Source organism: Ostrea edulis, chromosome 1, assembly GCF_947568905.1.
Source record: "Ostrea edulis chromosome 1, xbOstEdul1.1, whole genome shotgun sequence".
Classification (NCBI taxonomy): Eukaryota; Metazoa; Mollusca; class Bivalvia; order Ostreida; family Ostreidae; genus Ostrea; species Ostrea edulis.
The window spans coordinates 86,838,088-86,863,217 of record NC_079164.1 but is presented as its reverse complement, the minus strand read 5'-3'; the positions used below and the strand labels follow the sequence as shown (position 1 = coordinate 86,863,217).

The window sequence follows — 25,130 nt, the reverse complement described above, 5'->3', positions numbered from 1 at the left end:
TTAGCAAAGTTAAAGTTTTCAAAAAGTAGGTCAAACTCCAAGGTCAAGTTAACAGGGTAAAAATGTTTGTATCCACAAAAAGGTTTTGTCACAAGGAATACTCATGTGAAATATCAAAGCTCTAGCACCTACTGTTCAAATGTTATTAGCAAGGTTAAAGTTTCAGACAGAATTACAAATTCAAATTAACACTCAGAAATATTTTGGGCCTTTTTATGTACAACACAATAATTGTTCTTTATTTGCACTATCATTCTCACAAAAGGTATAAAAAAAGAAAGAAGAAGGAAAAAAGAATTCTATAAATAACAGGTCTTCCTTGTAAAGATGGAATACCTTAATGATATCAATAATTATAAATATCAGTGATAATAATAACAACCATTAATTATTATAATGTGAATCATAATCAAAAGAAACTGAGTAAACAAGGTATTACTATCAAACTATAGCTAGAATCATACAACAGACCGGTGTTACAAACTATAGCTAGAATCATACAACAGACCGGTGTTACAAACTATAGCTAGAATCATACAACAGACCGGTGTTACAAACTATAGCTAGAATCATACAACAGACCGGTGTTACAAACTATAGCTAGAATCATACAACAGACCGGTGTTACATTAGCCTAGCATTCCCAACCATTAATATAATAAGTTGGTGCTACACACACAGTACGCCCGGTGTACATGCATATAATATGGGCTAGACCAGGAATACGAGATTTATGGCCCCCGAGTTAAATCAGGTTTTTGACAAGTTTTGATCAGAAAGGAAGTAACTCGTGTCAAAAGAACCATGTGCTATAACAGCTACATGTACATATGGCCCTATGTCAAAAACTAAGGATTCCCAGTATGGAATATGGCACCACAGTTGAGAAATTTTTCAAAGTGTGAACTTTTTGGTCAGTTAAGCACCCTAAAATCATTGGCACCATACACTGACCAGAAAATAATTTTTCATATACATGTATTTTAAAAAAAATTGACATATCACTTCCTGAAGCCACATGAGTTGGAAAGATAAGAGTGTTCTGGCTAGCTGAAAAAAATTATGAGAAACACAACATGTTCGTGATGTACATGTAGTTTCATTACAAACTGTATACATCAAGCTCAGCTGTCAATATAAACTTGTAGTCAAAGCTGGGACTATTCAGACTAGTGGCATCAGTTTTAATTTGTAATATCTCTCCCCATTCAGACTGCTTAGTGAGCCATGCAAATGAAATAAAAAATCTAAAAGACCAAAAGTTATGTATCAATATTTATTTGCAAAATCAACAAATTGCTATTGCACAAAACCATAATCCAAGAAACTCCTGCATTATAAGATACGGGTGTTTTTAAAAAGCACCGATACACCCTGACTAGATCACTAAATTCTATCGTATAGTTAGGGGTACCTTTTTCCATTTGGAATTAAATAAAAAACAATTGCAGGGATAATCAGTGAAAATTAGTCCTAATAGATTTTGTCGTAACCCCTTCCTCTAGGCTGACTATGAAGTGTTTCACTTCACTTAACGTGTACCAGAATATAAACACTGCAGATGCAATACTACGTGAAAAAGAAAGGAAAATAATAAAAAATGTCAATACTGCACAAAGATGTCGCTGGGAAAGCATATCCTATACATTAAAAGGCAATGAAGTCAGAGTTGCTGTAGTTTTAAGCATACTGTATGGGTACCATTGTAATTACTATAAATGTGAGGTGTCTAAAAGCAATGTTTGAATCACACTGAAACATGTACATACACTGAATTATCATCTTAAAAAAGTAAAACTTATAAAAAAAAATTCTACATCAATAAATGCTTGCGAAAGTAAAAGTTGGGCAATATGTTTATAATATAAACACACCTACATATATATGTATGTATACTTGTGTCATTTACATATCATTCTTTAAATATCAAGTATATTTGGTTTGTGTAAAGTTACCGGCAATGTGTCATCAGTAGAAACTAATATTATTCTACACAATTACTCAGTAAATTGAAACTACAAGTCACATATAACATTAACCTTGATTACAAATCAAGGAAGAGTGACTTTCTTTGGAGCATATGAGCCTATTTCACTCCAAGGAGGACTTGAGAAGGAATGCTACACCAGAGAAATTTGATATGGATCAAATGTGGAGGATATGTACAACAATATTTTGAAATTCAAAACTTTCAAATTTACTTTATTTTGTCAAAAAATGCAGTTTTAGTAGAAAGCAATCTAAAAAAAAAAATTAAACCCCTGCTGGACTCGAACCCGCAATCTACAGTTCAGTAGTCGACGTGCTTTCCTACTGAACTACACAGCTAGGTGATGAATTTTGAAATGAATAGACAAATACTGCTGTTATCAATATTTTCATCCATGTTTTAAAAGGAAGTCAGCCATTATGATGATGTAGAGTACCTCCTTAATATTTTTATACACTGTTCATTTTATATTGAGAGCGTACAGTTTTTGGATATATGAATTTAACAGAAAAATGTTGGTGATCCTAAAGATAAGACATTTATATGTATATGTATGTATTAAATCATAATTAATATATAATTTTTTGGAACTTTGATAAAGGGTGCTTATTTTTGTACCATTTTCCTTTCAGCAAACAGAGTGCATTTATATGATTTACATTGTTATTACATGTCTCTCAGATGGCACGGAAATTAATTATGTTCTCCAATATGTTCAACGTTTTCAATAAATAAAGAACAAGCACTAAATCAGTGAAGTTTTCAGTAAAAAAAAAAAATACAAAACAGACAAAAAACAATGACAGACTATAGAAACATACATCTTGATGGTAGATTACAAGAATAGCATGCGATTAGTCCTAAATATCAATCATGACTTTGTCATACAAGTATTAGAGTTTTAAAAGTGTATAAACATGTTTAAATCTTGATGAATTAACTTGGATTTTCTCATTTTTTAGGAATGAAATTATCATGTCTAGCTTTTTCTTAAAATACAGAAAAGTTGGCATAAAAATTAAACATATTCATAAAAGATAATTGACAAAGCAAGGCATACGAAGGTGCATGTATATAACTACAAATTTCTGTGCCTGTATCATGTGATGCACTTCAGCTCTCGTGGGCAAATCAGATAGGACTGTCTCAAAAGCACATCAAAACACCAACTTATACATATATGTTTAAACTGCAAGAATGGCAATCTGCATCACATTCATCAAATGTTCTGTAAACAAATACAATGGTATTTCACCTGTAGGTTTTGTTTATGTAAATTAGTTGATATACATGTATTTTCACTAGCACACTAAATGAGAGCTACTGTGACAACCAAAGTATCAAAACTCATTACCTGCAAATTTTTCAATGAAATAAGAATATTAAGAACATAAAAGGCTTATTTAGAAGGACATTGTTAAGCACTACAACACATTTGTACTTCTTTGTGTAAACTAATTATATTTATTATAGTGGCATTTGATAAAATTCTCATTCTTTATTGTTCTTCAGTGTTTCATTTAACACAATTCCAGCCACACTATAAAAACAACTAATTAAACAAGAATTGAAAATTAATGATTTTAGAGTACATCGAACCTCCATTTATGTAAGTAACAATGATTGGTGAAAAAAGGGCTACTGCATGATCTCTCACTGAATTAATCAAAAGAGCAAAGCTAGGCCAGGAATGTAACTCAGTTCAATTTTGTGTGAGCACACTGAAAATGAAACCCTAATTTCTCAATTCTGTACCGGAAATGGAACAATGTAAATAAATAGGCGCATAATTTTTTCAATGTTAAATTTTGTAATACATTAAATTCATTTTAATGGATTATCACTCTTTTTACTCACTCTGAAGTTTATGATGATGTTATTTTGCAAAAATTTTCATTTTTTATCACTAGATATCTGTACAGACTGGTATGCATTTTTTATCACTAGATATCTGTACAGACTGGTATGCATTTTTTATCATTAGATATCTGTACAGACTGGTATGCATTTTTTATCACTAGATATCTGTACAGACTGGTATGCATTTTTTATCACTAGATATCTGTACAGACTGGTATGCTTTAAAGGATGTCAGTCCAAATGTCTGACACACATATAAAAGTTTTAAGAACTCTGATGCTCATGTTTGGTTGGGATTTTTGTTGTCAGACTCCTCCCTGTTTTTATCTTCTAAAGAAAATTTAAATAGATCAGAATTTAATGGACCATTTTCATCACTGCTAGGTAGTTCACATGCCTCTTGTGAATATTTATTACAATTATCTTTCTCCTGATCAAAATCGGCCCCTTTCTTTTCACTTGGTACAGAACTTTCATTCTTGTTTTCTCTGGATTCCAAACTTCTGATAACATCTACTTCATTATCACAATCACAGTTCGAGTTGTGGATTTCCTCTGAATCAGCTACACAGCAGTTATCTCCCCCTGTTTGATTTATCAGTGCTGAAACCTCTGAACTAGTTTTACTACTCTCTTTATCCTCCTCATCTATAACATCACAGGTTTCTTCCTGAGCACCCCCAGTTTTCTTTCCTACCTCTCCCATCTTCTGTGAGTTCTCGCATTCTTCTTTTTGTACACCTGCTTCCTTCCCAAAACTTCCCTGGTACTTAACAAACTCAGCATCATTCGCTTCCTGTCTACCATCTTCTGTCCGTTTCGATTCTTTTAGACTTGTGTCATCATTCTTCTTGAGTTCTTCTTCATCATGTCCCTCATTCCCTATTGCCTCATCTCCTTCCTGTCTGCCATCTTGGGTCTTTTTTGACTCATTTTGACTTTCCACAGACTTCTTGTCCCTCCCTTTCTGTCTCGGCTCATTCCCTCCTTCACCTCCCGTTGCTTCGTCCCTTGATTCCCCGTCCTCCTCACTGCTGGTGAAGCTGTCGCAGCTCTCTGATGTTGGGAAAAGTTTATGAGGAGGGACCTTGCCTATCACCATATCCTCCTTTGTTCTAATTCCCACCACTTTCATGATAGTTGGCAGCTGCTTCATATAGTCCTTGTGACCAGATACCTAGTAAATTTTTCAGAGCAAAAATAAGGAAATTTAAAAGAGAATTTATATATATTGAAGTTGTGAGTGAAATCAATACCTTTACTAAAAGAAAAAAAAAACAATAAAAAAATTACTATCAGGCTGAATCTATCTATGCATGCATTTACAAATACATGTATCAATATATGTGTAGATATGTTGCCTTAGGAACAGAAATATTTTATAGAATGTAGCAAATAAACATATCAAGAATTTGTTAATATTTGTGTCCAACTTGCAGCTACATGTAATTTCACTACAACTCCCAGACAATGAGGGATTACGTAATAGCTAAACTACTTACAACATCACTAAGGTCAATGTTGTGCATACGGCGGTTGTTCCATTTGACTGGGCCCAGGCCTGCTACATGTGTAAAGTGCACATTAGCTGTTCTGAACAGGAACTTTAACAGCCAGTCACCTCTACAGGATACATTAGATATTAGATACTACAAGGAACTCATATATTTTCTATTTAAATGCTGTTTAACTACACGGACATACACCAATATGTACATTGCAAGAGCAATGCAAGTCAATTCTTACCTACTGTAGCCATTAATGATCCGACCTGCTACAACGTGGCTCAGCTTCTCCCATTGTTTAGAGTTCCCAGAGACAGGTGCCCCTAATAAAATTACATCCTCCACAATCCCCTCACTGCCTGGAAATAAACAAGATATACTTTGTCTTCTCATGCAATTCTACCAGTCATTGCAAAAATCACAAGTAGAGGAGTTTCTTGGGAGTTGTTTTGCTGCCTCAAACAGGTGCCCCCATTGTAACCACACCAGCAAGTTTGTGAAGTCACACATTTCAAAACATAATAAAATTCATGTGAGGCAATTAAACGCTACACATAATATCCACATAAAAAAATGTAACATTTTCACTTAATATAAGTTTTTTCCCCTTTCAATATCTTTTATTTCTAGCTAACATACATTTGATATTTGGGGGTTATGTCTCCGCAGAGACACATAATATACATGTAAGTTGTATTTGTGCTACAATGCAGAAAATCAATCAAGGTCACTGCAGGTGTGTAGCATTTTCTCCTGAACTGGTTGGGACATTTAGTTGTTCTTGATTATCACTTACCTTTTCTCTTTCCCATTTCTTCTAAGCAAGAGAAGATGACTCTAGCACCAAGACTATACCCAATCAATGTGACAGGTCGATTTCCCTGAAAAATACAGAATCTACACGTATGAACTCATTCTTTTGAATACATCATTAAGATCAATACTGTCAATGTATACAAGTAAATTGAGAATCATGTATATAACAATTCCCTGATTTATCAGTGAGACATATTTTTCACTAAATGCCTTGTAAATGTCTTCATCCCTAGATATACATTGTACATCTATATACAAAATTATTGATGAGAACCATTAATGTTAGCATCAAGTCAACCTTGTGAACTTTTAAAAATTTCTGGTACATTGACAGCCATTTTGTGGCATAATTTATGCCTCAGGGTAAAGACAGTTCCAAAAAACAAAAAAAAAGTTTTTTTTAATCATCTGTATAAAACTAATAAAAGAAACAAGAGGCCCATGACCATTGCTCACCTGAGCCACCTTGGCCCATATTTAAATATTTTCCCTTAATATTCAGATGTGAAACTTTTATGTCTATTGTGGCCCCAACCTACCCCTGGGGGGCCATGATTTTTACAAACTTGAATCTGCACTATGTCAGAAAGCTTTCATGTAAATGTTAACTTTTCTGACCCAATGGTTCTTGAGAAGATTTTTAAAGATTTTACCCGATATATTTGTATGTAAAAGTTTGATCCCCTATTGTGGCCCCATCCTATCCCTAGGGACCATTATTTAACAAACATGAATCTGCACTTTGTCAGAAAGCTGTCATGTAAATTTGTACTTTCCTGGCCCAGTGGTTCTTGAGAAGATTTTTAATGATTTTCTCTATATATTTGTATGTAAAACTTTGATACCTTATTGTGGCCCCATCCTACCTCTGAGGGGTCATGATTTTAACAAACTTGAATCAGCACTATGTCAGAAAACTTGCAAGTAAATTTGTACTTTCCCAGCCCACTGGTCTTTTAAAAGATCTTTCCTAAATATTCACATGTAAAAATTTGATCCCCTATTGTTGCCCCATCTTACCCCTGGGAGTCATGATTTTAACAAACTTGAATCTCCACTATGTCAAGAAGCTTTCATGTAAATTTCAGCTTTTCTGGCCCAGTGGTTCTTGAGAAGATTTTTAAATGACCCAACCCTATTTTTGCATTTTGGTGTTTATCTTCCCCTTTGAAGGGGACATGGTCCTTCAATTGAACAAACTTGAATCCCCTTCACCCAAGGATTATTGTACCAAGTTTGGTTGAAATTGGCCCAGTGGTTCTCGAGAAGTCAAAAATATGAAAAGTTTACAGACAGTTCAAGAGATCGAAGGTTGAGGCAAGTTTGACTATCTATTATAGTTTAGATTTTAAGGTAACCAGATTGCATATGGATTGTTTTGACGTGCTTTCCTTAATTCACTTAATTGACTTTAAAATTTCAACACAGATCTTTATCTTGCATGAATAAAAAGATTTTTAAAAAGAATTATGAATTCATTTGTTTTGTTTTTCATGCTAAAACAAGTTTCACAGTCACTAATAATTGTCACAATTTCCAGTCCCTTTACAAAAAGCACAAATTCTTAAAAATACTGATGTTTCATTGGCATGCTTCTAAATTATTTTCTCAAAATACTGTCTCATTGTCAAGTCTCCAAATTTTATTTAGTCCAATTATGTAACAAAAACAAAGCCCTGGTGTAGGGTGAAAACTGACTGATTAAACAATTAACAATCCACCCCAAAAGAACAATACAGGTGAGGTGTCACTATGAACACCTAATTAACACAACCAAGTTAGCACCAGGCATGCAGTGTTATCCAGGTAAGGTCCAAGCAAAAATAATTATACACTTGATTGAAGGTGTGTATACCCTACCACCACTTCAAGAGATTGAGAGTGAAAAACAAGGAAATATGTTTCATGGGACCTTTTCACTATGAGAGATCAAGAAGTAGTTATACTACATAAGTACATGTATAATTTCATTTGTGATTTAGCTGATTTTACACAAGGTGTGATACAGAATAGGATGCTTAAACAAAATAGTGCTATTCATAAGGTAATGCAGACACAGCACATTATTTCTTGTCTGGATACAGAAAGTAAAGACACACAGCTATCACATCATCACTCTAAAACTACAGTGCTCTGTACAGCCAGTCAGTAGACACAGCTATCCCCATTACCTGTTGTCTGGCCAGCAGGACTTCCGCCAGTTCTTTCCCAGTGGATGAGGCTCTCTGAATGCCCACATTCCAGGGATTGTCCAGGACACCGGCAGCTGACACCAGCACTGCAGGCCAGGCAATGGCTGTGATGATACCTACACACAATCAGAAATGCGAGTTTAAGACGAAATGTTCAGAGCATCCTGTATAATCATTGAGAGATCTTTTTTTGGAGTTCTGTTACTGGTGGTGAATTGTTTTCTTGAGAAAGTTGTTGTTTACAGTAAAAGTTCCAGATCCAAAGCACCCACGATGTGCAAATCAAACCACTTTAAATCAGGCAATGGTAGGCATTCAAATAAGTGGCCTCAATAAAATTACTAAACCTGACAGTATGGTGTACTTGAGTGCCTCCTGTGTTGCCATGGAGATGGCTCCATTAAGGATATAATCAAAGGCCTCCCCTAGCTCCATCAAGTACTTTGTCTCCCATCTCAAACTGTACTGCTCTCGAGACTCTGCCAGTGATTGCCATGGCATCTTAAAGTCTATGTAAAATGATATGTATAGAAAAGTTATACACAGTAAATGGTTTACTGGCATGTTCCATTTAAATTTTGAATCATGTATTACCTATAAAGTAGTCCAGTTAATTCATCATTTAAATTAAAACTTATTAAACCACAATATCTTCTGTGATCAATAAATAAGCTTTGACATACACATATGCACTAAACAAATCCCTTCAGATATGAAAACAAAAATATGGAGGTATCCATTTCCTTTTAATATGGAACTTTCAGTAAACATTATGACAATTTAAATGAAATTCATCACATATACTTACACTTACCATACTTAATTTCAGAGCAGTTTTTAAGTTATTAAACCACTTTAAAATATTAAGCTGAAATCAAGATTTATGCTTGTTGTCTTTTATTATCTATATTTTTCTGAAGATCAAGGGTTAATTTTAACATGAATTTACAGAGTTGCTTCCCTTTTCCTATAGTATTATTCATTAAAAAAATCCCATAATCTTAAATGAAATTTCGGGGCTCTGGAGTTAAGGCAACTTCAACATATGTTTAAATTTTAAATTTTTAAATCTGAAAACAATGACAATAAAATAATTTCCTTTGCTATTAGTTTTAGATTAGACTAAACAATTATTGCTGGTGATCTACACCTTTAATGTCCATCTTCTTGACATCAATGTTCTATTACCATGTAGTACCACCCTATATTCACATAGTGAGGATAAAACTTTATAGTCAGTACATGTACTCAATATCCATTGATCAAGCTTGTGAAGATTAAAGCTACAAATATTGTAAACAAACTTTTCATCTCGAGCGAAAATTTTCTCTAGGCTTGCTGGTACATCGTCATTGCAAATATATCTCACTAGTATGTACCAGTCCTTTAATGTTTCTGATATTTGTTTAGAATTACCTCGGTCACAAAAATTAGTCACAGCAAACCAGTTATCACCGGTAAATCGTTAAATAAAGTTGTCGTGGATATGAGTTAGTCTACAGTGCTTGGCTACTGCTCGGAATCTCCATAACCTGACCTACCTGGCATTTCTTTGGACAGCCAGCCTGTGACTGCCACAGTCAGATGAAGCTGTTTCCCCAGAACAAATAACGGCTCAAACGTAAACTCCTCTACAGCCCCAACTCGTTTCTTCATCTTATACCCTAAAAACAAGTGTACAACAAACATAAACTCCTCTACAGCCCCTACTCGCTTCTTCATCTTATATCCTAAAAACAAGTGTACAGCAACATAAACTCTTCTACAGCCCCGACTCGCTTCTTCATCTTGTATCCTAAAACCAAGGCTTATTCTAACAAGTTTACAGCAACACAAATCTTTATTTATACATAAGACTATTCAGAAGACTCTGCCCAAACTCTTATATAACACAAATCTTTATTTATACATAAGACTATTCAGAAGACTCTGCCCAAACTCTTATATAACACAAATCTTTATTTATACATAAGACTATTCAGAAGACTCTGCCCAAACTCTTATATAACACAAATCTTTATTTATACATAAGACTATTCAGAAGACTCTGCCCAAACTCTTATATAACACAAATCTTTATTTATACATAAGACTATTCAGAAGACTCTGCCCAAACTCTTATATAACACAAATCTTTATTTATACATAAGACTATTCAGAAGACTCTGCCCAAACTCTTATATAACAAATCTTTATTTATACATAAGACTATTCAGAAGACTCTGCCCAAACTCTTATATAACACAAATCTTTATTTATACATAAGACTATTCAGAAGACTCTGCCCAAACTCTTATATAACACAAATCTTTATTTATACATAAGACTATTCAGAAGACTCTGCCCAAACTCTTATATAACAAATCTTTATTTATACATAAGACTATTCAGAAGACTCTGCCCAAACTCTTATATAACAAATCTTTATTTATACATAAGACTATTCAGAAGACTCTGCCCAAACTCACATAGGTACATGTATTACATGTACTTGTGTTTTCTCTCATACAAGTGTCAGCACATTAAATATTTATCTCTCTATCTCTACTCCCTCTCTCTCTCCTGGCCAGGAATCTACATGACAATGTCTGTGTACTCTTATTCATAGTCATTTAAAATCCTCATAAAGTGGACAGCTTTATTTACTCTTGTTTCAAATAAATACTTTCTTTATCATATTTCTAAATGTTTTTTATCATATTTCTCATATTGCTTACATTCTAAATGTGTGTCAAGCCAAGAGAACTTCATCAGTTATCATTAAGAGGTATTTACCACTTAGACCTGCCCCTGCCACTCCAAACAATGACCCAATGATTGCAACACCTGCTGTGGACCCCAAGGCTGCTGCCCCAGCACCACCAATGATGGAGGCAGCACCAGCAGCCACCAAAGGAGCCGCCAAGCCGCCTGTCAATCCTGTCAAAGAGGTCAACATTTCATTTAGGAAGCATTGATATCCTGATATCATATTTACTTACCTTTGATAAATTCAATACCATGTATTTTGTAAAAGTGATGAATGTACATGTAAGAAAAGGGATACATAAGGAAATCCTATTTTCTGAGGGGCTTAACCCAAAATTGACAATGTTTTTGGGGGAAGGGGAAGACCACTCTGTCAAAACCCCATTATGTGAGGTGGGTTTTTTTCAAAAGAATGAATTTTTTTTATATATTGCATCACCACTTCTTACAACAAAAGAAAACTAATCTTTGCACAATTCTGAAAGGTAAATATTAAAAATAATGTTCCATACCTAGTGGAATAATATTTTTAAATGAAATATTAGGCCATATTTAAAGATATGTTTGTTTCCAATCTCACGACCCTAAGTTCCTGAGGAGGGTTGGTAGGTAGGTAAATAGTGTTTTTTTTTAGTCAACAGTATTTTGCACATTATGTTAATTCATCTGTGATATTGATTTTGTTAATAATTTTTTAATCATATTGGTAGATTTAACTTTCAACAGAAAATGTTTTAACGGGACTTGATTTTGCCGATCAAACAATATGGATGCTGATATCTTTCACAAGGTCATGTATTAAAATCAACCAATCAGAGCTAAGTTACTCGTGCGCATATCATTAGGTGTTTTCCAGTTTGTAAATATATCAAGTTCCGAAATAAGTTTAAACTGAGAACATTTAGATATAATACTTCCTCTGGACTGACAAAAATATTACACCCGTCAGAAATATAAACACTTTCCCGTACTAAAGAACACAACTTGCACACCTGGATGCCCCAGAGTCTCTTGTCTCCTGTCTGTAGACAACATTTCTCAATCTCAGTCTAGCAGACCACCTCTAAATAGATATTATCTTTCTTTATTTTAGATCGAAACCAATGAAGATATAGAAAATTTTGTTCATTATAAAATACTGATCTGTACCTGTAACGACCCTGAAATTAAAAAAACAAAAAACTTCTCCAGAATAACGGAATAAAAACTTTTGGGTCGGTGTGACTTTCTCAGAATCGGTTGGGCGAGGGGAAACAAACAATATTCTTATTTTGGCCTTACAATGAATATTCTTTCATTTTTATTATTAATTCTCAGGCACGAAATGATGAATAAGCACTGACCAATCAGAGTTCCCCCTCCGACAGTGGCAAGACCAATCAAAGCCAATCTCTTTATCTTCTTGTTCCGGGATATTTTGGCCTTCTCCTTCTCCTCTTCGCTGAAACATAAACCTCAGAATTTAGATATTAGATAAGATTTTTATACAATGTATCTACGCATTAGATGTCAGACATAACAAGCACAATGTATTAAGTTCCATGAAGGTTTATAGAGAACTTCAACCTTCCACACAAATGTGTCATGAAAACGCTGTAAAAACAAATTCTGTCTAGTATCACAACAGATATGCAAACACAAGTGACTAATATACACATACAATGTGGTCACACCTTCTTTCTGAACAAAGTAATAAAATCATATATATATATATATATTACTACAATGTTTGATGCAAACAATAGTGCAATCATATAATAAGTACCTTTTCTATATCTTGCAAAATAAAATTATATTTAGGGCTGTTCCATTAAAACATGTGGGGTAGGCAGTTTTTTGGGTTTTTTAAAAATCTATGAGTGGTTCACATGGGTGGGATATTGATTCTATGGTGGGTGGCTTTTGCACAAAAATTGCTTCCATGGATGGTTATTTTACCAAACCATGTACCAAGGTAATCTGTGAGAAAATAACCAGAAGAACACATGATTGACAAAAGCAATTTTGACGTTTTGAAAATTATGCTTGAAAGGGATTTGAATACTGGAATAAAGTTGATATCAAGATTAAAAAGTATTTTGTGCTGTATGATGGAAAAAATCTGCTTTGGGAATATTTTGAATTTTACTTTTCGAATAAATCAAATTGCTTCTATGGGTGACAATAAAGCTTCATTATTTGCCTCTATGGGTGGATAGGGGTGTACCAAAATCACTTCTATGGATGTCATCCTAATTTTCAAGTGCCTCCCCCCTCCCGTGTCCCATGTATGTTTTACTGGAACAGCCCTTATAACACAAATAATAAAATCATAATTATGTTTTTTAAATTTCATACAACTTCAAACAGGAACTAGTAGATCACATTCTATTCACATAATGACATAAAATTTCAAAAATGATAAACAAGGAAGTAATATGGATGTACAAGCATGAAATTAAGAAAGTGTTATGATACACACAACATAAAATTCTTCATCATACCCATACCTTTCCTTTCTGGTGGGCAACAAATAAAGACACAGTCATCACATATTCTGATTTACATACAAACAACAGTACATACCAAACAAAAGACCCATGGGCCACAATGCTTGTTTATAAGATTGACACACTATCAATGATTTGCCATTTTACAATAGAAAACCAGACCTTTCTGCTGGGTTCTACTGCTAGATGTTTGGAAAAAACATCAGATAAGAAATGTAGCATGTATCTAGTACACACATATTTCCCTTCAAGTGACCTTGACTTTTCAGATTTGACCTTGAAAACACCTAGGAACCCAGATCTTTATGCTAATATCACTAATATTTGGCCAGAGTTTTAAATATTACCAGACAAACTAAGTTTAAGTATTTAGTTTTAGCTATTAACAGCTGTGTTTTTCTAAAACTTGGCTATGTCTGTATCACGGTCAGCATTATTTTGGATCTTCCAGGTGCTAATCACGCCATAACAGAGTACGGAACTTGATAAGCAGATGAAGCATTTATTGTCCTTCACCATATCATTTTGACAGACTCTGTTAAATCACGTTTAGTGGTTTGCCTTTTTTTATGTCCCTGTAATTGGAGATTATGGGGCATATAATTTTTGGACTATCTATCTGTCTGTCTGCAAGACTTTAATCTTGGTCATTACTTTTGAACAGTAAGTGCTACAGCTTTCATATTTCACATGTGTATTCCTTGTGACTAAACCTTTCTTTTGAAGAGGTACGAATTTTTTTTTTACACAACCTTGACCTTGGAGTTTGATCTACTTTTGAAAAATAAAGTGCATCGCCACAGCACATGTTACGCCCGTCAATCATTATTTAATTATCACAAAACAGAGAAGAGTGGATGAAAGAAAATCATGTCAAACTTTAATAGTAAAAAGATTCCATTCATAATGCTATATGTACTTCTCTCTGCTGTAGTTTTTTAATGAAAACAAATAGTGCATTTTTATATTTTTTCAACTGGTAGTTTTGGATTTAAACAAATGCCAAATCTGCAGCTTTGCTCATTGTATATCTTTTTATTGCCACATCTTAATAAAACATCAAATTACTTATCATTAAAATATGCCTATATACATATTGCAACCATCTGTTCATCTTACTCAGAAATGACACTCTGCATGTTGGTTGCTAAGAAAAAAAAAATTAAAAAATTATATTGTACAATGTCAAATTAATTTTGATAACTTCATTTTGAAAATAAAGGCTAGCCACCAAGACAGATCACTACTAATTAAGAGGCTTAGATTCCTTCTGCCCAATTCCCTAGAGATATAGATAACACCTGCTTGATCAGAGATGCTCTACCAGAAGTGATTAAGACAGTCTTCTTACACTAAACCCATTAATTAATCTTATCAAAATGCCCTTTGCATGCTATCCCCATGGGACAAGTGGAATTTCTCTTGTTACTGTTAGAAACAAAAGAAACATTATAAAGGCTTAAAAAAACTGTACAGTATATCTTAAAAAATATGTATTTTCTTGATGTAACATTTTTGAATAAGGTTACTAAAAAACCATTAGATCAGAAGGGATTGTACCCATTAAAACATACACTTTTTAAAAGAAATCACCTTAATTAAATGTCACAGTGACCCTAAAGTAGGGTGTGACACACCTTCTACCTAAGATGCATTATTTGACCAAGTTTGGTGATTCTAGGTTTCATAGTTTTCAAGTTATGAGTCAGACAGGGTTTTGCCATATTTGGTCATATCTTCATAATTAAAAGTCACAGTGACCTGGTTTTAATGTGCGACACACCTTCTACCCAAGATGCATCATCTGACAAAGTTTGATTATTCTAGGCCTCATAGTATTTAAGTTATGAGCCGGACACGAAAAAGCTAACAGACAGACAGACAGACAGACGGACATGAAGGCCATAACATAATACGTCCCGTCCTAAGACGGGCGTATAAAAACTTTAAACATTGGCCATGTCTTTTGAACAGTTAGTGTTAGGGCCTTCATATATCACGTGTATTCCTTGTGGTAAGACCTTTCTTTTGGTACCAGAATTACTCTGCTACCATACGGAAGGCATCAGTGTTTCACAAACACATCTTGTATCCTCTTATCTCATTACCCAGTGGAAACACACACCTTAGGCAGGTGATTACTGATTTTTTTCAAGTTGTTTGACATCAGATACAGCTGTAATTCAGATTCATACTAGTTTATAAGAGTCTGTATAAAGATTGGACCTTATTTAGATTAGATTTCAGAATGATCTCACCCTATTTTAACTATTCCTTGATATTCTCCTTACAAGAAACATGGCCCTTTATTTGAAAATACTTGTTCGTGTATGCCCTTATCCCAACGATGCTTTATTCCATTTTTGGATAAAATTGGCCCAGTAGTTTTTTTTTTAAAGAAGTTCAAAGTTTGGTAAGTTATTCACCATTGAACAAAGATGAGGAAACAGATGATGGAAAATTTTGATAAGAAAAAAGGAGTGCATGGTTCTGTGGTCAAACAGGTTAGTCAGGTAAAACAAACGGTTTCCTGTTTGAATTCCAGATGGTCATACGATGTGTTGTCTTTGGAAAAGGCACTTTATCTGTGCTGTGTCAGTCCAGCCATCTGTAAAAGGCTACCAGCTTTGACTGGGGGTTAACCAGCAACAGACAAGTGAACAAAATGTTGTTCAAGGCCAAAATACTGTCACCAACCTACTGTAAACCAGCTTTCATTCACTATGACTTTATTTCACAATTGGTTGCGGGAGCTCAGTGGTAGAGTGTTCGCCTCATAACCGGAAGGTCATGAGTTCAAGTCCCGCTCGTGCCATGGCTGCGTCAAAGCTAAGACATTAAAATAGGTAGTGATTGCTCTTTCGCCAAATGCTCTGCATTTAAAAGTGTGAATCACAGGGCTTTCGGATATGACCTTAAAAACGGTGATCCCGTGTCACGACAGACGTTGGCACGATAAAGAACCCTCACTGCTATGGCCCTGGGTGCTAAGAATAGGTCTAAATTTGTGGTACTTCACCTACAGCTGGTGACATCTCAATATGAGTGACAAAATCTCTATGGGACGTAAAAACAATCTTTAAATCAATCAATATTTCGCAATTTACATGGTGACTAATTTTCACAACCAAGATATTCTTAAACAAATACGAGAGACATTAAAGGACTGTTTCACAGCAAGAAATATTCACGACAACTTCTCGAGAATATCACAAAAATTCTCACACGCAAGTAAAAGTTGGTTTGCAGAATTTCCCCCAGTATAACAGATTTCATTTTGTCTATGTTTGTATGCTGACTGTGACAATGTGCACACGCTGTTGATCGTTATAATTGTTATTGACTGTGTACTTACTCAGACAATTTATATTTTGTCTCTGTTTGTATGCTGACTGTGACAATGTGCACACCCTGTTGATCGTTATAATTGTTATTGACTGTGTACTTACTCAGACAATTTATATTCCCGAGCCTCCAGTGATTCTGCTAACATCGACTCGATGTCCTCTACTTGATCCCAGCTGATTCTCAGTTGCCAGGCAACATACTTTATCAACGATCGCATCCTAGCATCATAATGACCTGAGAAAGTTCAGAATATGAAGTCTAAAAGGTTTCAATGGCAACCAATGGGTGCAGAGAAATTCAAATTTCAACAAATATTCAATGGTTTTAAATTAACTTAATTAAGTCTTTACTTTTATTCTGATATTGCTTCAAACATACATGTAATTTTTTAAATACTTTTTTTTCAACAACAAAATTGATATCTATAATACTACCTTGTCCTGCTAGTATGAATTTGACAAGGTCAGAATTGACCAGGTACCTTACGAAACAAGAGGTACTGTGAGCAATGCTCACAAAGAATACCCCCCTCTTACCCCAATCACCCAAAGGGTGTTGTTAATTGGTATAAATTACCTCTTTATCTCTGAGTGTAAAAAAGAAAGGGCATGACAAAACCTTGGGTAGTCTCTTCTCTAAGAGTACACTTGATCTTTGACCCCAAAATTGATAAGGAACATCTTTGTCCCATGGGTAGTCCATATGTATGATATGGTGACTGTAGGCAGAAAGGATAACATTTTAGAGCCCGGAAACCATATTGCTACTTTAATGTCCAGTGCGCTTGACCTTTTGACCCCAAATTCGATAGGGAACATCTTCATCCCATGGGTAGTCCCTATGTATGATATGGTGACTGTAGGTGGAAAGGATAACGCTTTAGAGCCCAGAAACCATATTGCTACTTCGAAGTCCAGTACACTTGACCTTTGACCTCAAATTCGATAGGGAACATCTTCATCCCATGGGTAGTCCATATGTATGATATGGTGACTGTAGGTGGAAAGGATAACATTTTAGAGCCCGGAAACCACTGAATCTACAGTTGGACAGACGGACAACCCAACAACTCTGGAAAAAGATTCGCTGTCCTAGACTTGTCCCCTCGGTGGAATTTCCCTATCCCACACTCGTACTAATGAAGGATTCTATTAGTCTTCATGCTTAAGGACACTTACTACAAGCAAAAAAATTGGATGAATGGGTGGATAAAATTTTTTTTTAGTTTGTTTTGGTTTTAATTAGTACAAGTATTAAATTCCTTCGGAACTTGTATATTTTCTATGATTTTTAAAAATTGTAATATACTGCCCCTCCTTACCTAACTCTATATAAAGTTTTCTCTCTATATTAGACATAATTGAAAAATTGAGGTTGAAAATTAAATTCCATCTCGTGAAATTTATTCATTTTTCTTAAATAAAGATAAATTTAGTATCATCATTTTTGTAAAAGTTTGTTTGAAGCAAGTGGCCTTAAGTCACTCTTTATGTACAGTTTCTTTACTATCGCTGAAAAGGTATTTGAGATACATGTATCACCTGGAAATCAACATGAAGGACAGGTATAAATGAATATTCAACAGGTATAAATGAATATTCATTGCTTCTACTTAGTTGGAACAGCAGTTAAAAATGTGAATGGTCCTACATGTATAATAATTGTCAGTGGTTGCTAATCTATCAGACTGAGATCTACAGCACCTAACTGAGTCCCTATAATGATTCTAACCATCACAAACAGCTAGTGTGACCATGTCAGTAATGATTGGCAGTCCATTCTGTTGTAGACACGCCTCCTCCAGAAGAACGTCAGCAAAGACTCGCGGATCATCGCAGCAGTTGTTCTCCATCATCACGGTGATAGATTCTGAAGTTTGGTTTGAAAGGCTTAGGTGCTTCATCATCACGTCTAATGTCTTCATTTTGAAAGACCTGAAATTTTTAATAAATTAATGTTTTTTACTAATATTGTAATAAGCCTCACCCTGGCTGAGACATTGGAGTCTCTCATTTTGTGATTTAAACACACTCCATAAAATATAACAGTATGTACCACATAAATGTCTCTGTTTCTTTCGTTAAAAATCTCTAGTCTACAAATATCACCGATTAGAAAATTGATCCCAAGGGTTGGAAAAGGTAAATGTAGACTAAGACTCTGGTGGGTTTGTAAAGTCAGCAGGGGGGTAAACAGAAACCAAGACTGGTAGGTACAGTATGCGAGGTTGACAGGGGGCATATAAGGTTAACATTTACTGAGACTCTGCTAGGTATGCGAGGTTGGTAAAGGGTATTATACATATATCTAGACTATGGTAGGTATGTGAGGTCAGCAGAGGATAAATATAGATCGAGACTCTGATAGGTATGCGTAGTTGACAGAGAGTAAATCAAGACTGTTAGGTACGCGAGGTCGACAGAGAGTAAATTGAGACTCTGGTAGGTACGCGAGGTCAGCAGAGGATAAATATAGATTATCATTGAGAGGATAAACATCGACCAAGACTTTGGTATGTACACGGGGTCAGAAGGGGGTTAACACGAGACTCGAGGCAGGTATGTGGTAATACAAGCAATGTGACGTGTAGCATTTTTAAACTGACCTGTCCTTCTCAGAATCAAACAACTGGTTCAAGGATACTGCACAAAGGGCCGAATACGAGTAGGTCCCCACGTCTGTAAGACTCGCCATCAGACTCTTGGAACCCATGGTTAATATTTCTAATTAGTTTACACCTGTCAAAAGAACAAAAATATCTATAGATTCCTCTGACTTTTATAATACACATATATACATTAAGGTTTACTCTGACTCTAGGTTGTCACTAACGCAAAACTGGATGCGGAAAATTTATTATGGATGTACCGATGACTTTCGTAAAATTCACTTGATGACATCAGTAAAATTCAGACCTTAATCCTTGTTTGGTGTCTTTAACTCTAAGCCCATTATTTGGGCATGGATTGAAACCCTTAGTTGAAAAAAATCAAGTTAACCTGCAATGCTTTAAGTGACCCAATCTCATTAAAATTAGATCTTCCATCCACTCCCCAGTTTTCGATATGTCGAGTGGACGTATCGAAAACTGGGGAGATCTAATTTTCATTACATTGTAAGTGACCCAAGATATTGTCAACTTCCTTCCCCAATCACTTTGTAAGTACATATATAATTAGGTGCAATTATTGCTACCTGGCGTACTACTAATGGCAATTCTTAATGACTGTTCACACTAGGTACTCTAACCTGCTTCCCAGACTCTCACAATCTCGCATCATTACAGCCATCTTCGCTAGCCAAGGGTTTACGATCCGCTCCGCTTCTCTACAACCCTTGACTGCGTTAGCACGATTTTCATGACAACAATTTCCTGCATATTAGATGCAGGCCAAGTCCCCTGCAGAGAGTGTGTAACGTCAGAACACGTGCAAGACGAAGGAATGGGCAAACAATTAGTTACTGTCTTCAAAACGCTTCCATTTAATAAGATTTTCATACAACATGGTGGTGTGTAGACTGTGCAATAAGGCTTTGTCTTCGAGAAAAAGTTTACTGATTTTAAATGATTTACATATAAAGCAGTGTAATTCAATGGTTGCAGCTATTTTAATTTTAACAACACACAAAGTGTAGTTGAAAAACACATTTTCATTGCTTGAACATGATGTAAACCAAACAGTTTGTTTTCTCCATCCGCTAGAGGACGCCACTAAAAGCTACGAAAATCGTGCTAATGCAGCCAAGGGTTGTAGAGAAGCGGAGCGGATCATAAACCCAGGCTAGCGAAGATGCATTACAGCAAACCAACAAGAAAATGACAACATTTCAACTATTCAAGTACATACATGCTAGGATATTGGTAATTATTGTGATAGAATGGATGCAATACCATACAGGTGACTCTCGATGGCTCAAACTTTGATCTCTCTATTAAGTTCTCGGTCTCTCAAAGTGAACCATGGTCCCGATTTTTTTCTCTTTATAACAAAGCAAATTTACTATCGATCTCTCATCTATAAACAGTAAGGCCAAATAAAATAATATGTGTGCATGGTTTCGGTTACATTCCCTTGAAAAATAGGATAGGTTGGGATTTTATTTTATTTTTTCAAATGATAGATTTTAGATGAAAACACAATTTTCTTTTACTTTCACTTCTTTGCATGTACCGTTTGTATATGGTATTATCACTCTATTTTGGACAATTCTATATATATAGAGGTAAACTTCGATATATTGAACTTGTTAGGACGGAAAAAAAACCTTCAAGATATCCGAGGGTTCGAGAAATCAAAGTTAAAGAATTTGTCACCAATACTCTGGAACTTTGTTTCGATTGTATGAACTTTAAGATTCCTTTTTATACCACTGCCAGATAATGCAACTATCCCCTGGATACCGGGTCCTTCGTTACATGTAGATTGCTTATCAGATACTGAATTTAAGATTTAGAATTTTGGTACTGATATATACCTTATATAGTAAATATAAGGTATTCTATTGTTTAATTCTTGATTTCTATATCACTTTCATGTGTTTAGCGTTTACTTGTAATAGCATGTGTAAACATGTGTTACGACAAAATTAAATTCCTATTTCAGTACTCCTTCCCAAGCTGCTTCTTGAATTATTGTGACATCTTATGTATAAGTGTGCATTTCATTATCACCTCCAAACACCCAATCTGTATAATTAGATAAAGCTCCCTAATCAACAGCATGGGGCTAATAAGGCATGATTATCAGCAATGGTTCTATGAAGCCCATGCTAGACCTAACAGAAACCTCCAACAGACCGTAAAATTAGCATAACAGGATGATTGTGTACTTCAGGTGTGAAGTCAATGGAGCGAGAAACTTCTTGGACTTCAAGATAATGCATATGTTTTTAGCACTTGGGACAGTAAATCTACTTTGAGATAGGCCAGATATTTGAGATTTCCTTGTTCGAAATTTAAAATCATGAATATAGTAAAACTAGCTGGGATCATCGACTCACTTCGAGACATCCGTGGTATTCAACATATTGGTGTTCGAGATACCAAAGTTTACCTGTAATTTAAATTTTAAAAATCAGTGCCTTCGCCAATGTTTTTGAACATGAAAGTAATGAGGAAATGATATTTCAACCATAATACTGTTTCCAAGCCCTTCCAAGTTTTTAAATCTATCCATCTTTTTCAAAAATAAGGAGGGTGATCGCTCACTACGCTCAGTATATTCAAACAACCTGAAATGCACCATTGTTAATGTAAGTACTCTTTAGTTCTAAGTCACTTTCTGTCTAATGTAAGATGGCTAGTAGTGTTTACAGCTTAGCTTAGCATTTTAGCGGTATTTATATATTGGCTATAAATAAACTTGCAGTCAAGCTTCACCTGAAGGAAAATGGGTCAAAAACCTATACATGTATGTATAGTGGTATGTATTATGCACCCCTTCTCATAAAAGAAAATATTGAAAAAAGTATGCATTATATTATTAGTTACACAGTTAGTTAGTGACCTGATACGGAAAAATACATGGTGTGAAAAGAAAACCCGTATTAGATTTTCGCCTTGGCCGATACAGATTTTCTTTTCACACCATGTATTTTTCTGTATCAGGTCACTAACTAACTGTGTAACGAATTTATCCCATCGAAGACCTCTAACTGTATATGTGAGGGTCTATATCATACATTTTGTCACGGCTGCAAGTTGAACATGACAATAAATTACTCGCTCAATATGGATTTTTCTCGCATGATACTTTTCTTTTCATGGCGTCATGTGACCAAGATCTGACCAATTAGATTTCAACAATTTTGTCTGTGGCGTGATAATCAGCAAAATAAGGTAACTGATTTTGGAAATAGTCAATAAAAAAGTACAGGGTCAGGGGTAAAAATTAGGGACGGTCGGGTAACCGGAACCACAGATATTTTTTTTTTATTTGGCCTAATTAAGCAATGCAAAATCAATAGTGGTAGAAAGCTAGTTTAACAGTACAATCAAATCACTTCTTTGAAGTAAACAGCAGTGTTACCTAAGTGCATATAAATTGCTAGAACTGGCTGAAGCTGAATGTGAATTTCGAGACATAAATGATGAAGGACTGTTCCGAGATTTGGTAAATACCCAGTCGAGCCAAATCTCCGGAGAGATTAGAGCCATCTCAGCAACATGTAAACAAGCAGATCCCAATTTCAAATACAGTCTTGTTTTGTTTCATTACAATATACAACTTACTGCATGAATGTTTGGGAGATATGAAGATCCATTCACCCAAGAAAAATCATACACAATTAACTATATATAAACTACCATGCAATAAAAGTATATCATTACTGGTGTAGCAACAGTAACACTAAACACATTGCCATGATAATCATATTCTGCCATCGGTTTTCTTATAATGCCCTCCACCCCCTTCACCATCATATTAATCATAGTGTTAATGCTCCCAAGCAGATACTCGATTACTGTACATGACAAGAGAATATTACGTAACATTAGAAGTCAGTAACAGCATTTTCGCTTAAAAGACTAAAGAGTAACAGTATATTCATGAAATCACATATAAGATTGCAAAAAAAGAAACCTGTCTAATAGGCCTAAGACTAATAATATAGGCTATAGTATTTCATCTTCTCAACTCTTCGTTTTCCTCATGATGATAAACAGTACATTTAGTAAATGAATACCGAGCCCGATGTTAAAATGAAGTAGTACCTTGGGACATTGTCCTGAGATTTTTGATAACTTTTATGGGGCATAAATGGATTCAACTACACATCTACTACGGTACAATGCCATGCTATTTTTATATCAGAACTACACTTGTATATATCATATGTAGATGCACCTCACTATGAAGTATTTAAATTCGATAACCCCCCCCCCCCCCCCCCCCCCCCATTGGCATTCTAATTAAACTCACCTAAATATCAACGTTTATATAGCTTATTAAGTATGTGTAAGCATTGGCAATCAAGAAATTCCGATGTGATGTTGTAATTTCAGCATAAACTTTAGGCATTTGAAGTTTTTATTGCATTTATTACGTGATCTACTGGCATGATGGCCAGTCACCCCCTAAAGTGAAACGATGACATAAATCGAAATTGCGATGAGATAGACAGGGAATCCACACATTTTAGAAAAATTGTCACCGCAAAAAAAATCAAGGGGGGGGGGGGGTAGACTAGTTGTGTCCATACTTCGGGTACCTGTGATATGTTTGCCTGTTTAGTTGTAAAATACTAAATGTTAGTCCATAGTTTCAATCGTCTTCACAAGTTAAGGGTTATAAATCAATAAACCTTGAATTGAGAAGACGAGTTTCAATTGGACTCCTAAAAATGTGGAACCCACTTTACCGAGTATACCCCAACATGCGGTATGTAGGCTATAGGTTGTGACCGAGGTGTAGGCTACCGAAGCGGCAATATAGATGCCTACAGATGATGGTGGTGCGTTTTTGCATAATATCTCAATTTATGGATTTATTTCGCAGAAATGCATATGGTAACGGAAGAAAGCATTTGATTCAGGAATATATGGAAACAATATATCCACGGTACACTTTCTAGTTTTATCAAACACCTCAACACAATTCCGACGATCGGGGCAACGCATTTTAGCAGTTCCGCGTGGACCTATGATCAAATATCAAGGCAACGCTTTGTTTTATCGTCGCTTTTACATAACCAATAATTACGTGTTATCTGTATAAGTTTATGCATACTCTCAGTGAAGAAACCCAATCGTATTCAAAGATACCGACTAAAAATTTGTTGTGCACGAGTATATGCTACATGTGCAACGAGTATGTTATCGGATTTCTTTTACAGATAATTAGTGCGGAATATTCAAATTTTAAGCATATTCTAACTGTAGTAGTACTTCTATTCGTCGTTTTATATATGAGTGCACGGATTATTACTAGTCTTGAAAGCAAGACTTGCGTTCAGGGCCGTAAATTACATGGAGGCGGAGGAGGCAGCTGCCTCCTCCAACTTTTGAGCCAAAAATTTTTTAAAATTTAAAGTTCATTAGAATTTAAGTTGTTTCCAATAACTAAGAACATGATACCTCCCTTAAAAAGCATTCCAAATCTTTCTTTTAGAATGAGTTAGTCAAGTAACATCTTAGAAGGCCCTAGAATCAAGGATTTTGCACGAAACGTGTTCAGTGTGC

General features: G+C 35.1%; 1 protein-coding gene across 1 annotated transcript; it reads right to left on the bottom strand.

Annotated features, from left to right (window-relative positions):
• Positions 1-1,262: 1,262 nt before the first annotated feature.
• On the bottom strand, positions 1,263-23,640 carry LOC125676647 (transmembrane and coiled-coil domain-containing protein 4-like). Its single transcript, XM_048914481.2, has 13 exons — positions 23,533-23,640; positions 19,554-19,686; positions 18,680-18,882; positions 17,050-17,182; positions 12,455-12,552; positions 11,139-11,282; positions 9,905-10,027; positions 8,711-8,872; positions 8,343-8,479; positions 6,152-6,236; positions 5,597-5,714; positions 5,353-5,473; positions 1,263-5,027 (listed from the first exon to the last, which is right to left on the bottom strand). Exons 2-13 carry the CDS (start codon positions 19,658-19,660, stop codon positions 4,131-4,133), a joined length of 2,328 nt encoding a protein of 775 aa, XP_048770438.2. The 5' UTR covers positions 19,661-19,686; positions 23,533-23,640; the 3' UTR covers positions 1,263-4,130.
• Between the last annotated feature and the right edge of the window lie 1,490 nt (positions 23,641-25,130).